Consider the following 11,879-nt stretch of genomic DNA (forward strand, 5'->3'; position numbering starts at 1 on the left):
CACGGGGGGGGGGGGGGGGCTGGAAATGCCCTCTCTCCCCCATGGCTGTGTGCAGAGCTGTGTCTCCCACCCCCCACCCTGCGATACACCGTACTGCTCTTTTGTTTTTTATTATTAAATACGCCCTGGGAGGCACAGGGTGGGAGAGATGAGAGCCCTCACCCTGCCCAGCCCAGCGCTTCAACAACAACAACAAAAATAAAACAACCCCCCCCAAAAAATTACATTAAAAAAGAAAGAGCCCTTCGGTCCCCCAACCCCCATTGAAAACCAAAGCAACCGGTAATGAACCGAACGAGGAGGACCTCCCTGGGAAGGGCCCTGCGAGCAGCAGCTGCCTCCCAGCACTGCGGGGTCCCCATCGCCGACTGCTCCGGCCCCACGGGGCCGCCCCTCTGCCGTGGAGTCCGTCCGTGGCCGTGTGTCCGTCTGCCCTCGGGAACGGAGCCCGGCGGTGGCTGTCAGCTCGGTGACTCTCAGTAAATGACCTCGTACACCGTCGCCTTCTTGTCCCCGGAGCCGGTGACGATGAACTGGTCGTCGGTGGAGACGTCGCAGCTGAGGACGGAGGAGGTCTCCTTGGACTGCAGAGGGGGGGGGCAGGGGGTGGGTGATGGCAGCCGGAGCGTGGGAGCTATGGGGACGGGGCTGAGCAGCGCTGGGGCAGCTCGGCTCACCTGGAAGATGCTGGCTCCGTAGGGCGTGCGCCAGGCGTTGAGCAGGTTGTCCTTCCCCGTGCTCACAAACCACTTCCCTGGGGCAGGAGGCAAAGCAGAGGTGTGGGACCCCTCGGGCACCACACCCCACCCCCCAAAAACGGGTGCAGCCCAAAGGCAGCGGGCAGTGCCCCTACCGCAGGCAGCGAACTTGAGGGAGAGGACGCAGCTCTCGTGGAGGTGCAGCTGGTACTTGTCGGGCTTGGTGACGTGCAGGATCTCCACGTTGCTGCTCTCCATGCCCACCGCCAACCACTCCCCTGTCGGGCAGTGCCCCAGGGAGAAGATCTGGGGGCAGAGGGGGTGGGCAGCAACAGAGCAGCACCGGGATACCGGAGGGGGTCTGGACACAAAGGAGGGGGGACCCGGTCCGTACCTGGGAGCTGAAGTCGTGCTGCTGCAGCTGCCGCCCCTCCCGCAGGTCCCAGCAGCGCACTGTGTTGTCCAGGCCCCCCGTCCACAGCTTGGTGCCATCGTTGGAGATGTCGATGCAGCTGGCACCGTCTGTGTGGCCTTGGAACTGCCTGGGGGAGAGGAGAGGGACGGAGATGGGAAGCGCACGGCTGTCAGAGCTGTGTTATGTGGGAGGGGATATGGGGTTCCCCATCCGGAGCGGTGCCACGCAGCACCCACCGGACCAGGCTCTGGTTCTGCAGGTCCCACACCACGATGTTGCCGTCGCTGCAGCAGGAGAAGCAGACTTTGGCGTCGGGGCTGATGGCCAGGGCGTAGCAGGCGGGGGCAGAGGAGGTGAGCTCGGCCTTGATGCGGGGCGTGGGGGCCGCCAGGTCCCAGATGGACAGGGTGCTGGCCTCCCCCCCCACGATCAGGCTGCGGCCGTCGGGGAGCAGCTTGCAGGAGCGGATGTAGTTGTCGCGGTTCTGGGGGTGCAGGGAGGATCCCGTCAGCCCCTCCAGGACAGCAAAGCGGGATGGGGGGGGGGGGGGGCACACAGCCCCCAATCCTCGAGCACAGGGCCCCACGTTTGGACCACGTGGAGCGGGGCAGCAGGGACACCCCAAACCCATGCCCCCCCCAGGCTCCCTACATGTTACCCCCCCGTCCCCAGCACCCCGTGCCCCCCTTCCCCCGCCCCACGTACCAAGCAGTCCAGCTGGGCCACGGCCGTCTTGGTGCCCGGCTGCCCCACGTCCCACACCTTCACGCAGCCTTTGCCCCCGGTGTAGACGTGGCGCGTGGAGTTGCTGATGGTGACGGCGCAGACCACCTCGCCGTGGGCCAGGCTGTGCAGCTGCCGCGCGTGCCGGGGGATGCCGGAGCCCAGGAGGGCGTCGGGGGGGAACGGCACCGGCTGCATCTGCCCGTCGGCGCTGACGTGGAAGGAGTAGGCGCTGGGAAAGGGGACGGAGCGCTGACGGAGCCGCGCGGTGCCACAGCGGTCCCACCGAGCGCCCTTCGGAGGGGGAGCGGCGGCGGTGGGGACCTCGGGGCAGGGAGGGGACGGCCACCGCCGCCCCGCAGAGCCGCGTCCCCGCGCCTCGTCCCCTCTGTCCCTCCATCTCCACTTACGGTTTCCCCGACGTCCCCACTTGCATGCCGGCCGCCAGCCCCGCCACGCGCATGTGTGGGTGCGGGTCATACCCAACCTGGAGGGCACGTGGCGTGAGCACAGTTCCCAAATCCCCGCAGCCCCACGGGGAGGGGGACACGCACCAGCGGGGACCGCCCGTAGCTGCCGGCAGCCGCGGTCCCATTGAGCTGTGGGGTCACGAGGTGCAGGCTGGCGTAGGCGCCCGCCCCGGCCATGTCCCCGTTGACAGTGGGGTGAGCCATGCTGAAGGAGTAGGGGCTCTGCACGCCCAGAGGGGTCCTCAGGCCCAGGGCTGTGGGGAGAGGTGGTGTTAAGGGATGGGGTTGTGGGTTTGGGGCTGTGCTCGGTGACTGGTGATGCTCACCCAGGGAGTCCATGGGGGCTTTGGTGGCAGTGGGGCGGAACTGTGGGGCACTGCTGGATCCCGGTGCTGCGGCATCGCCCTGAGATGTGGGGGTGCTGGACTTGAGGTTGGGTGTCCCGGCCTTCTCCACCTATTGGGGCAGAACAGCGTCACGTTCCCATCCTCCTCCCACCCCATTGGGCACTCCCACTGTCCCCAGTGATTCTCCCATCCCTAAACCAGCAACGCTACAGGGCGAGCCCTCCTGAACTCCCAGCATCACATCCCCACCTACAAGCGTGGGGCAGCAGGACTGACACCCACTGGGACTCCCACTGGTACACCTAGTGGGACCAGTGCCCAATGGGACCGAGACCCAGCGGGATGCTCCATGGGATGCCCAACGGGACGCCCAGCAGGACCAGTGCCTAAAGGGATGCCCGTGATATACCCAGTGGGACCGATGTGCAGTGGGACCGCCGTGGTGCTCGTACCGTGGGTGCATCCTTGCTGCGCGATGGGGACGCGCTGCTGGAGGAGGCCATGGACGTGGGGCTGAGCGGCGCGGGCTCCTTCCGCCCCAGTGGGAGCTTCTCCATCCCGTTCTCACGGGATGAGTAGGAATGGACACTGTGCGGGGAGGAGGGGTCCTGTGGGGGAGGATGGTGGGGGTGTGTGACACCCTCAGCAAGGAGCGGGGCGGGCAGCAAACCCTGCCCCCATCCCTGCAGCCCCTGCACCGACCTCATCCACCACCAGGTTGTCTTCGCTTTTGTCCGCATCGCTGCCCTACAACGTGGCAATGGATGGTTGTGGATGCCTGGTGGGATGGGACGGGGACGTGCCAGCCCCCCCAGCCCCTTCCCTGCACTCACATAGTCAGTCACAAAGTCTTTCTCCTCCACTTTCCTCTTCTTGCTGCTGCTCAGGTACTCAGAGATGGCTCGTGCCCGGTCCCCGTTGGGCAGCACCAGAGAGCTCTGGGGCAATGGGGCAGTGTCAGGGGCAGAGGGGTCCCACAGCAGCCCCCGCCCCATACTGCGGGCTGCTGAAGGAGTGGGGATGCTGCTGGGGGGGTCTACTAACACAACACTGGGGAAGGGGATGGAAACGGGACGGAAAAGGGATGGAAAAGGGATGGAAAAGGGACTTACAGGACCCGGGTCTCGCTCTGTCTCCATGGTGACACGGATGCGCAGCAGGACCGGGATGAAGCAGGGACACGGCTGTGCTCCTCCCGTGGGTACCAGGACCCCCAGCTCAGCCTTGGGGATGTCCCTGACCCCCCCCGGGCTGAGTCCTCCCCACCACCTCCAGGAGGTGCCATGTGGAAGGGGGACACCTCCCACTGCCCGCTCCCAGCCTGATGGGGAGCATCCTCCCTACGTCCCCCTCTGGGTCCCCCCTCGGATCCCCCAAGCTCACCCCTGTGCTCGGCGTCGTGGACCCCGCGGTCATCCTTGGCGAGGAGCTGGGCCCCCCCCAGCGCCCCCGAGAGCGCCAGCAGCCCCGAGGCACTGCCCAGCCCGGCCAGAGTGGGGGGCTGCATCCCAGAGGGGTGGGGGGTCAGCGGGATGGGGGGCGCGTGGTGTGAGAGGTGCTGCGTTTGGAGCTGGTGCTGGAGGGAGGAAGGCGAGGGGAGAAAGCAGAGAAAGGGGCAGGGTCAGGGCGGGGACGATGGGAGGGGGCTGGAAAAGGGTCGGGCTCCCAGGGCACCCCCAGCACAGTTCAGAGGGCACCACATCCCACCCACTGCCACCTCCGGGGACTGGTGGGTTGCTGCCCCAGGCCCCTCCTGCATCCACAGTGCTGCAGTCTCAGGGGGATGGTGGGGACATGAGGACAGTGGTGACCCCCCCTACGACTCCCAGGGCACAGCACCATACCCCCTCCACGCCCCACTGTCACTACACTCCCAGCCCCATTACTGCTCTCTGCTCCCCACTGCAGCCTGGCTGTGCTCCCCCATGGCTCTGGGGGGGCTGTGGGTGCCCCTAAAGTGGGGGTCCGCAGCCCTGGGACGGTGTCACCATCACCTGCAGGAGCCCAGCAGGGAGGGGGGGGGCAGAGGGTCAACGTACCCCGATGGCCGCGTTCAGGTCGCTCATAGTCACCTGCTTGGCACGCTCCACTGCCTGGACCACCTGCTGCTGGTGCTGGGGGGAGAGGGGCACGTGGGCAGGGGGGGACGGGGAGGGGCACCCCCAGGCCCCGTACACAGGGTCTGGGTGTCTGCAGGGAGAAGATGGGACCTTGTCCCCCCCCCCCCCGGCGTGGGGACACCCACCTCCTGCGATAGGAACGGGATGAGCTGCGCGCAGATCACATTCAGCCGCTTGGCGATCTCTGTCTGCAAGGACAGGAGGAGGGGGACCCGTCGGGGTGACGGACCCCCCCCAACATCCCTCACCCCATCGTCCCTATGGGCGACCACTCCCACTGAGGGGCACTGAGCCCCCTCCCCAGCGCCCAGCCTGGATGCTCAGCCCCCTGAAGCTGACACCACCCAGGGAGCTCTGGCACCATCAGTCAAACCCCATATCTCCCCAACAGGGACACGAGCTCTTCTCCCCCCACACCCTAACGGCACTGACACCACAGTGGCAGCACGGCCCAGCTCATGTGGGGACACCAGGATGGGGACACTGGGATGGGGGACACTGGGATAATGAGAATGCCAGGATGATGGGGACACTGGGGTAGGGGTACTGAGATGGGGGACATTGAGAAGGGGGGGGACAACAGGATGATGGGGACACTGAGACAGGGGATGCTAAGATGATGGGGACACTGGGATGGGGGATCCCAGGATGATGGGGATATTGAGATGGGGGGGGGACACTGGGATGATGGGGACACCAAGATGGGGGACATCGATATGGGGCGGACACCAAGATGGGGGATGCGTTGAGCTGGGTGACACCAGGATGACAGGGACATTGAGATGGGGGACGCTGAGATGAGGGGGACACTGGCGTGGGAGATACTGGGATAATGGGGACACTGAGATGGGGGTACCAGGGTATAGGGTAGGGATAACAAAACGGGGGACACGGAGATGATGGAGACACTCGGATGATGGGGATACCAAGCTGGGGACCCTGGGATGGGGAATATTGAGATGGGGGGACACCACGTCGATGGGGGACACTGGGATGACAAGGGACACCTTTCTGCCATCTCCACCACCCCCAGCAACAGCGCAGCGCTGCCCTCGCTTCTGAGGGAGGAAGAAAAGAGAAAAGGAAAGCAGAAGAGGAGGAAAACAAGCACGGCGGCGGTGGCAGGCGGCGGTTCTGGGAAGGATTTAGCTGTCTCCCGGGGCCGCCAGTGATGGATTCTCTCCCCTAATGCACTGATGGGCAGCAGCTCCTCGGGGAGAGCTGCCTCCAATTCACTCGCGCTCGTTAATGTGCAATTTAGTGGCACTTTAACGCTCTCAGCATGAAAAATGATCGCGCTGCTCACAGCCCCCCCCTGCCCCCCCATCCCAGCCCACCTCCAACCCCCCCCCCCCGGCCACCAGCACCGCCATCGCCCCTCGGGCTGCTCCACACAGGGAGGTGGGTTTAGTGCTGCTTCCATGTCGTCCCCCCCCCTGCAAAAAAAGGGAATATCTCCCACCTGGCCCCATGGTCCTCCTCCCAACACCGGCACAATGCTGGGAATGGAGCGATGGGGCAGAGCCCCCCACCCCCCAGACGTGTGGTGCAGAACTCCACGTGGGTTTTTGGCCGGGGGGGGTGGAAGGAGGAAGGCCAGGTGACCCCCCCCTTGGGTGGGCTCACCTGTTTGTGCATCTCAATGTTCAGCCCATAGGACATCTCATAGTACTGCGGGAGAGAGCACAGCGTCAGTGGGACTGTGGGGGGTCCTACAGCCGGGGTGGGGGGCACAACCCACAGCCCCAGTTTTGCTGCTGCTGTGCCCATGAGCTGCAGCACTCGGATGTAGCTCATTTTGAGATGAAATACACCCCTGGGAGGGGGGGGAGGGGTCAGAGGGGGCAACCCCATAACCCAGCTATGGGGTGGGGCGGGGAGTTCTCACTGACCATCACATAGTGCCGCTGGATTTCGGTTTTTTCCGTCGCCAGCTTTTCACATTCTAACTTCAGGCTACAAGAAAAAAACCCCCACAAAACACATAAAAGATCAGAGAGACCCCCGGACACCCCCAACCCCCATCTCCCTCCCCCCATCTGCTCCCACGCCCCAAGCCCAGCACTGAACAAACCAGCAGCACTGGGACAGCATCCATGTCCCCAGTGGGGCTGTGAGTATGGCACAGCATCACCGCCCCACAGATCCACCTATGGATGGGATGGTGTTCCCACCCCCCGACCCCCCCGGGGCTCTCACCTGTGATATTGGTTCTGCAGGAACTGGAACTCCTCCTTGATGCGGTCCAAGGTCTCGGGGTACGTCAGCTTGAGGGACTGCGGGGTGCTGGGGCCTGAGGGGGCCGAGGGCGCCGGGAGGTGGCCCTGGGGATGGGAGGGGACAGTTGGGGGGCACCACCACCGCCCCCAGTCCCCAAAGCCCAGGGATGAGGCTGCGGGGACATTAGGGACGGTGGCACGTGCAGGAGGAGGTGGTCACTGCAGTCCCTGTGCCACCAGCGGCCCTATACCACTGCTGCCCCTGTTTCTTCATGGTCCCTGTGCCACTGCCATCCCCAACTCACCATGGTCTCTGTGCCACTGCCGTCCCTGTGCCACTGTGGTCCTTGTGCCATTGCTGCCCCCATGTCACCATGGACCCTGTGCCATCACCGTTCCCATGCCGTTGTGGTCCCCTCACCATCACTGTCCCCGTGCCACCGCCGTGTGCCCGCTCCACACCTCCACCCCACACTCACTGACCCCATTCCACCCGCAGGGTCGGGGATCCCGTCCCCTCGGTTCCGGCGTGCCCCCACGCAGCCCCCCATCCCCGGCTCCACGCCTTGTCCCCCCCACCCCCGGGTTCCGTTCCCATCGCTTTGGGGACACCGCGGCCATCCCACGGCCACGTGCACAGCAAAGGGACGGTGCTCACCGGCGGCCGATTTTGGGGGAACATCGCCGGCACCGGGTGGACCCGGGCCCCCCCCCGGCTCCTCTCCGCACCGCGGACCGGCGCTCCAGCTCCGGCTCAGCCCCTGTACAGCGGATTGGGGGGGAACACCGCGATGTGACCGTTCCGGGAGGGGCACGCACGACCACCCCCCCCAACCCACCCCACCGCGCCGCGCAGACAATGGCCCCTCCGACACCGCAGGTACCGCCGTGGGGGGTGGGAAGGGGGGAGCGGGGCCACCGCCCATCCCCGAGCGAGGGGGGATGGGGTGGGCGATGGGGAGTGGGGGTGGGCACGGAGCGGAATGGGATAAATAGGATTGGGATGGGACGGGGATGGACTCACCGCGCTGCTGGGCCCGGTCCTTGGGAGGGATGATGGGGGGGGGGGGGTTGTGGGGGCAGGAGGGTCCCGAGCCGAGCTGGGCCGAACGGAGCCGTGCGGGGCTGAGCAGAGCCGAGCTGGGCCGAAGAGAGCCGAACCAGGCTGGGCTGAGCCGAGCCCCGAGCCGAGCAGAGCCGAGCAGCGCCGAACAGAGCCGAAGCCCCCCGCCGGGCACCGCCGCCCCCCCCCTCCCCCCCCCCCGCGGCCGCCGCTTTGCGGAGAGCGATCAATGAAGGAGCGCGGCTCCACGTGGGGCCTGGCCCGTGCGGGCGCTCTCGGCGGCGGTTGGCCAATGGGAGAGCGCGCCGGCGGCCCGCCCCCACGTGGGGAGCGAGGGGTTGGCTTCCTATTGGCGAACGGGGCCGGGCCGCCAGGAGGATGTGTCAATCTGCGGAGACGGCGCTGGAAATGGAGGGGGGGGGGGGGGGAAGGGGGAAATCGGCGTTAACCCCTGCGGTGCCGGAGGGCAGCGAGCCCGGGATGGGAGGGGGCTCAGTGCCGGGGGAGGGGACTGGGATTTAGGCAGCGACCGCCGCTAGCGCCCCCCTCCCCTCCCCAATCTTCCCCCCATTTTAAGGCAAAAAAGTAATGAAAAATTCACGCTCTCATCCTCACCCGCTTCGTGGGGGGGTGGGGGGATGTCCCGCGTCACGCAGGGGTGCAGCGCTGCGAGAGCCCCCGTCCCGGGCCCCCCAAACCCATGGTCCCATCCTCCCTCCTCCTGACCTTCAGCCCCACCCCCCAGCCCCTTTCTCGGGGTCCCCCCCCCCAGGCCTTGGCCGAGGTCACGTTAGGGCAGCAGCGGTGTAAAAGGGAAATATGGATCTCTATGTATTCAAAGACCCCCCCCCCCAAAAAAAAAAAAGAGACAGCAGCTCAGAGCTCAGAGCTTGGCCTCGTTTGTCCCCAGTCCCCCCACCCTCCCCCCCACCTTGGGGGAACCCCAACCCCTCCACTTCCCAATTCACCCACGGGTGCAGACTGGGACAGGGGGGGAGGTACACTGAGGGCCCCAGGCTTTGCAGTGGGGTTTCCATCTTGGGGGGGGGGGGCTTTTATTGGGGGCCCGTAGCAACGGGAGGAGGTTAAGTGGGTTTATTGAGGGGCGATGTGGGCAGAAATTCTGTGCTGTAAAGGCCGGGGGGGGGGAATCAGGGCAGGTTGCTCAGGGAGGCTGAGGATGTGGGTGCCCCCACCCGGAGGAGGTCAGGGCTCCGGATGGGGCTGTGAGCAGCCTGTTCAGGGGGGGGTCCTTCTTATGAGGGGGTGGGGTTGGAAAGAGACGGTCTTTGACCCCGGGGCTGCAGAGAGGGGGAGTGGGGGGGCACGGAGAGGGGATGGGGCATCCTCCAGCAGCCGTCCTACGGGAGGGCTTTTCCTTTTTTCCCTTTCTCCTTTTGCTCTTCTGCTTTTTTCTGCCTTCCCCCCCCCCCCCCCCCCCACTCCCTTGCTTTTTTTCCAGCGTGATCAAAGCACTCTTTGTGGCACCGGGAACGTTTCAGCGTTTCCAGGGCACAACTGGGGGGGCGCGGGGGGGGTGCACAGTCTGAGACCGTGTTCCCTGGGACACCCGGAGCCCTGTACCCCCTCTGGGTGGGGACACGGGGCGGGTGGGGGTCGGGGCTCCTGGCGGGGGGCAGCGGCTGCAATGCGGTTCCGCCGGACCCCTACTGCCCTCTGCCGCCCGCAGCCGCTCCGGGGATGCTCCTCCGGGCAAAAGCTCCGAGTGAAGCATTTCCCCCCCCCCCCTAAATCTGACCTAACTCTCCCCCTTTTTCAGCTAAGCCCCATTCCTCCTTGTCCCGGCATCCTCAAACCGTGTCAAAAGTCGCTCTTCGACTTTTTGTTGTTGTTTCTTTATAGGCTCTCTTTAAATACTGTCAGGCTGCAACGCCCAGGAGCCGTGCTGCCCTTCAGCGCCGGGCACAGCAACAGCGAACCTGAGTCTTTCCAAACCTCCTCCTCCTCCTCCTCCTGCAGCACGGGGTAGAAATAACACCAGTGCTCCCACCGAGCTCCCAGCAGAACACAAGGGCTGGTACCAGTGCTGCGGGCTGCCCGGGGGACCCTGGCAAGCACAGCCAGCTCCAGGGCTCGGGCTCAGCTTCCCCAATTCCGTGCTGTACTTGGGACAGGGAGCTGCAAGCATCCCCCCACCAAAAGGTGCAGACCCCCACCCGCGGGCATCGGTCCCCTCTCTGAGCGGGGACCACCTCGTGCTCCCGCTGCTCATCTGCTGGCAGTCTCCTCCTGGTGGCTGCCGGCCAGGGAAAAGGATGTTTAGAGGATGAGTAACATCCTTCCTGGCAAGGCCTCTGCCCACTCCTGGAAGCATGCTGGGGGCACTGGGAAGATCAGCCCCGTGCCCCAGGAGCCTGGGAAGGATGCCAAGAGCGGGAGGCAACCTGGGGCTGGGGCCAGGGCAAATGGACCCAGATGGACCCACTGGCACCGGTACCGGGGGTGGAGGAGCCGCAGGTGCCAGGGGGAGGGGAGGGAGGATGCAGCGTGGCAGCGGGAGGCACAGGTTGGGGGAGGCAGCCCAGGGCTGGGAGCCAAAGCCTGGCTCAGCGCTGCCAGAAACGGCTGCTTTTGGAATGGAGATGTCTTGGCTGAGCGCATGGAGCTGCCGCTGGGAACAGGATGGCTCTCAGAGCAGGTCCCTGGCACTGCTCACAGACCAACGATGCTCGGCTTCAGCCTGGGGCACAGTCTGCCCCAGCACCGCATCCCTAACGCCTGAGTCACCGCTGCAGAGGGCTTTGGATGCCCTGGCTGTGAGGCAGCACGATGCCCAGGGCTACGGCTCGCCCTTCCCCAAGCCTGAATGCCAAGCATGGCACCCAGAGCTCCTGCCAGCCATCGAGCTTGGTGCAACAGCAAACCTGGAGCAGGGAAACTGAGGCTTGGAAACTGCTTGAGGCACTTACTCCGTCCCCTGCTCCATCTTCCCCAGCACCTGGCTCGTGTCTCTGCTTCCGAGGACCGGTGCATGGACAGCGTCCCATCGGCATCCCCACTCCTTCCTGAGACTGTGGGGAGGATACCTGCAGCCGCAGCCCCGCACCGCTCGCAGATGTGTGGCTGCAGAGCTCCCTCCCACGGCAGGGTAGCGGGGGCTTCGGCTGTGTGCTGAGCCAGAGCCGCAGGCAGGGACACAGCGAGCTCCCAGAGCTCCGGCCCAGCCCTGCCCTCCACGCTGAGCAGCACACTGCTGCATTGTGGCCCAGCTGGTTTTTCCAGAGATGCATCCAAGGGGCGAAATCAGATCTCAGGGGAAAGGAGCAGGCACGTTCCTGGCTGTGCAGAGCTGTCGAGGCAATGCCAGGAGCTGGAGCTGAACCACGGCCCCCGGCTGCTGCCACCCTCCAAGCTCCTGTGCTAAGGCTGATCCCAGAACCAGAGCCAAGTGCCCACCCTGGGCTGTGCTGCATTTCCCTGACTCCTTTGCTTGCAAACTGCAGCCAAGATGCCCTGCCGTCCACCCCTCGCAGCTCCACTGCATTGTTTTGTACCGTTGGATATAGAAGGAGCAGCACAGAGGGCAGGGACAGGAGAAGGGATGTGGCTGAGGGACCAGGGAGGAAAGTTCTCTGAGCAAAATAAGAGCAGCAAGCAGAGAGGGAGTTCCCTCCATGCAGGAGGCAGTTTTGGTCAGGGCTTGTCTAGACTGGAGCAACCCACACTGTAAGAGCACCAACAGCGAGCCTGGGGCACACACAGTGTCTGCTGTGCCCAGGCAGGAGGATTCCAGCCGTGAAAAGGGGGAACCCCGCTGCTCCTGGGCCCCATCTGCCAGCCCTGGGTACAGATCCCACACAGAG

General features: G+C 65.3%; 1 protein-coding gene across 2 annotated transcripts; it reads right to left on the reverse strand.

Moving 5' to 3' along the window:
* Positions 1-417: 417 nt before the first annotated feature.
* LOC136055500 (transducin-like enhancer protein 1) lies at positions 418-7,689 on the reverse strand. 2 transcript variants are annotated; one of them, XM_065747287.1, is made up of 20 exons: positions 7,651-7,689; positions 6,973-7,097; positions 6,666-6,729; positions 6,400-6,444; positions 4,899-4,961; positions 4,693-4,767; positions 4,037-4,229; positions 3,766-3,782; positions 3,487-3,591; positions 3,356-3,400; positions 3,106-3,261; positions 2,633-2,762; positions 2,391-2,560; positions 2,247-2,323; positions 1,819-2,068; positions 1,350-1,597; positions 1,093-1,240; positions 854-1,004; positions 678-754; positions 418-584 (listed from the first exon to the last, which is right to left on the reverse strand). In XM_065747287.1, the coding sequence occupies exons 1-20, from the start codon at positions 7,672-7,674 to the stop codon at positions 477-479; spliced, it is 2,271 nt and encodes a 756-aa protein (XP_065603359.1). In that variant the 5' UTR covers positions 7,675-7,689; the 3' UTR covers positions 418-476. The 2 variants fall into 2 exon arrangements, with proteins under 2 accessions (XP_065603359.1, XP_065603358.1); XM_065747286.1 differs by having other exon boundaries at positions 2,391-2,762.
* Positions 7,690-11,879: the final 4,190 nt, after the last annotated feature.

The sequence above is a fragment of the Cyrtonyx montezumae genome, unplaced genomic scaffold, assembly GCF_038088225.1.
Source record: "Cyrtonyx montezumae isolate F1298 unplaced genomic scaffold, pur_monq_1.0 scaffold_44, whole genome shotgun sequence".
NCBI classification, from domain to species: domain Eukaryota; kingdom Metazoa; phylum Chordata; class Aves; order Galliformes; family Odontophoridae; genus Cyrtonyx; species Cyrtonyx montezumae.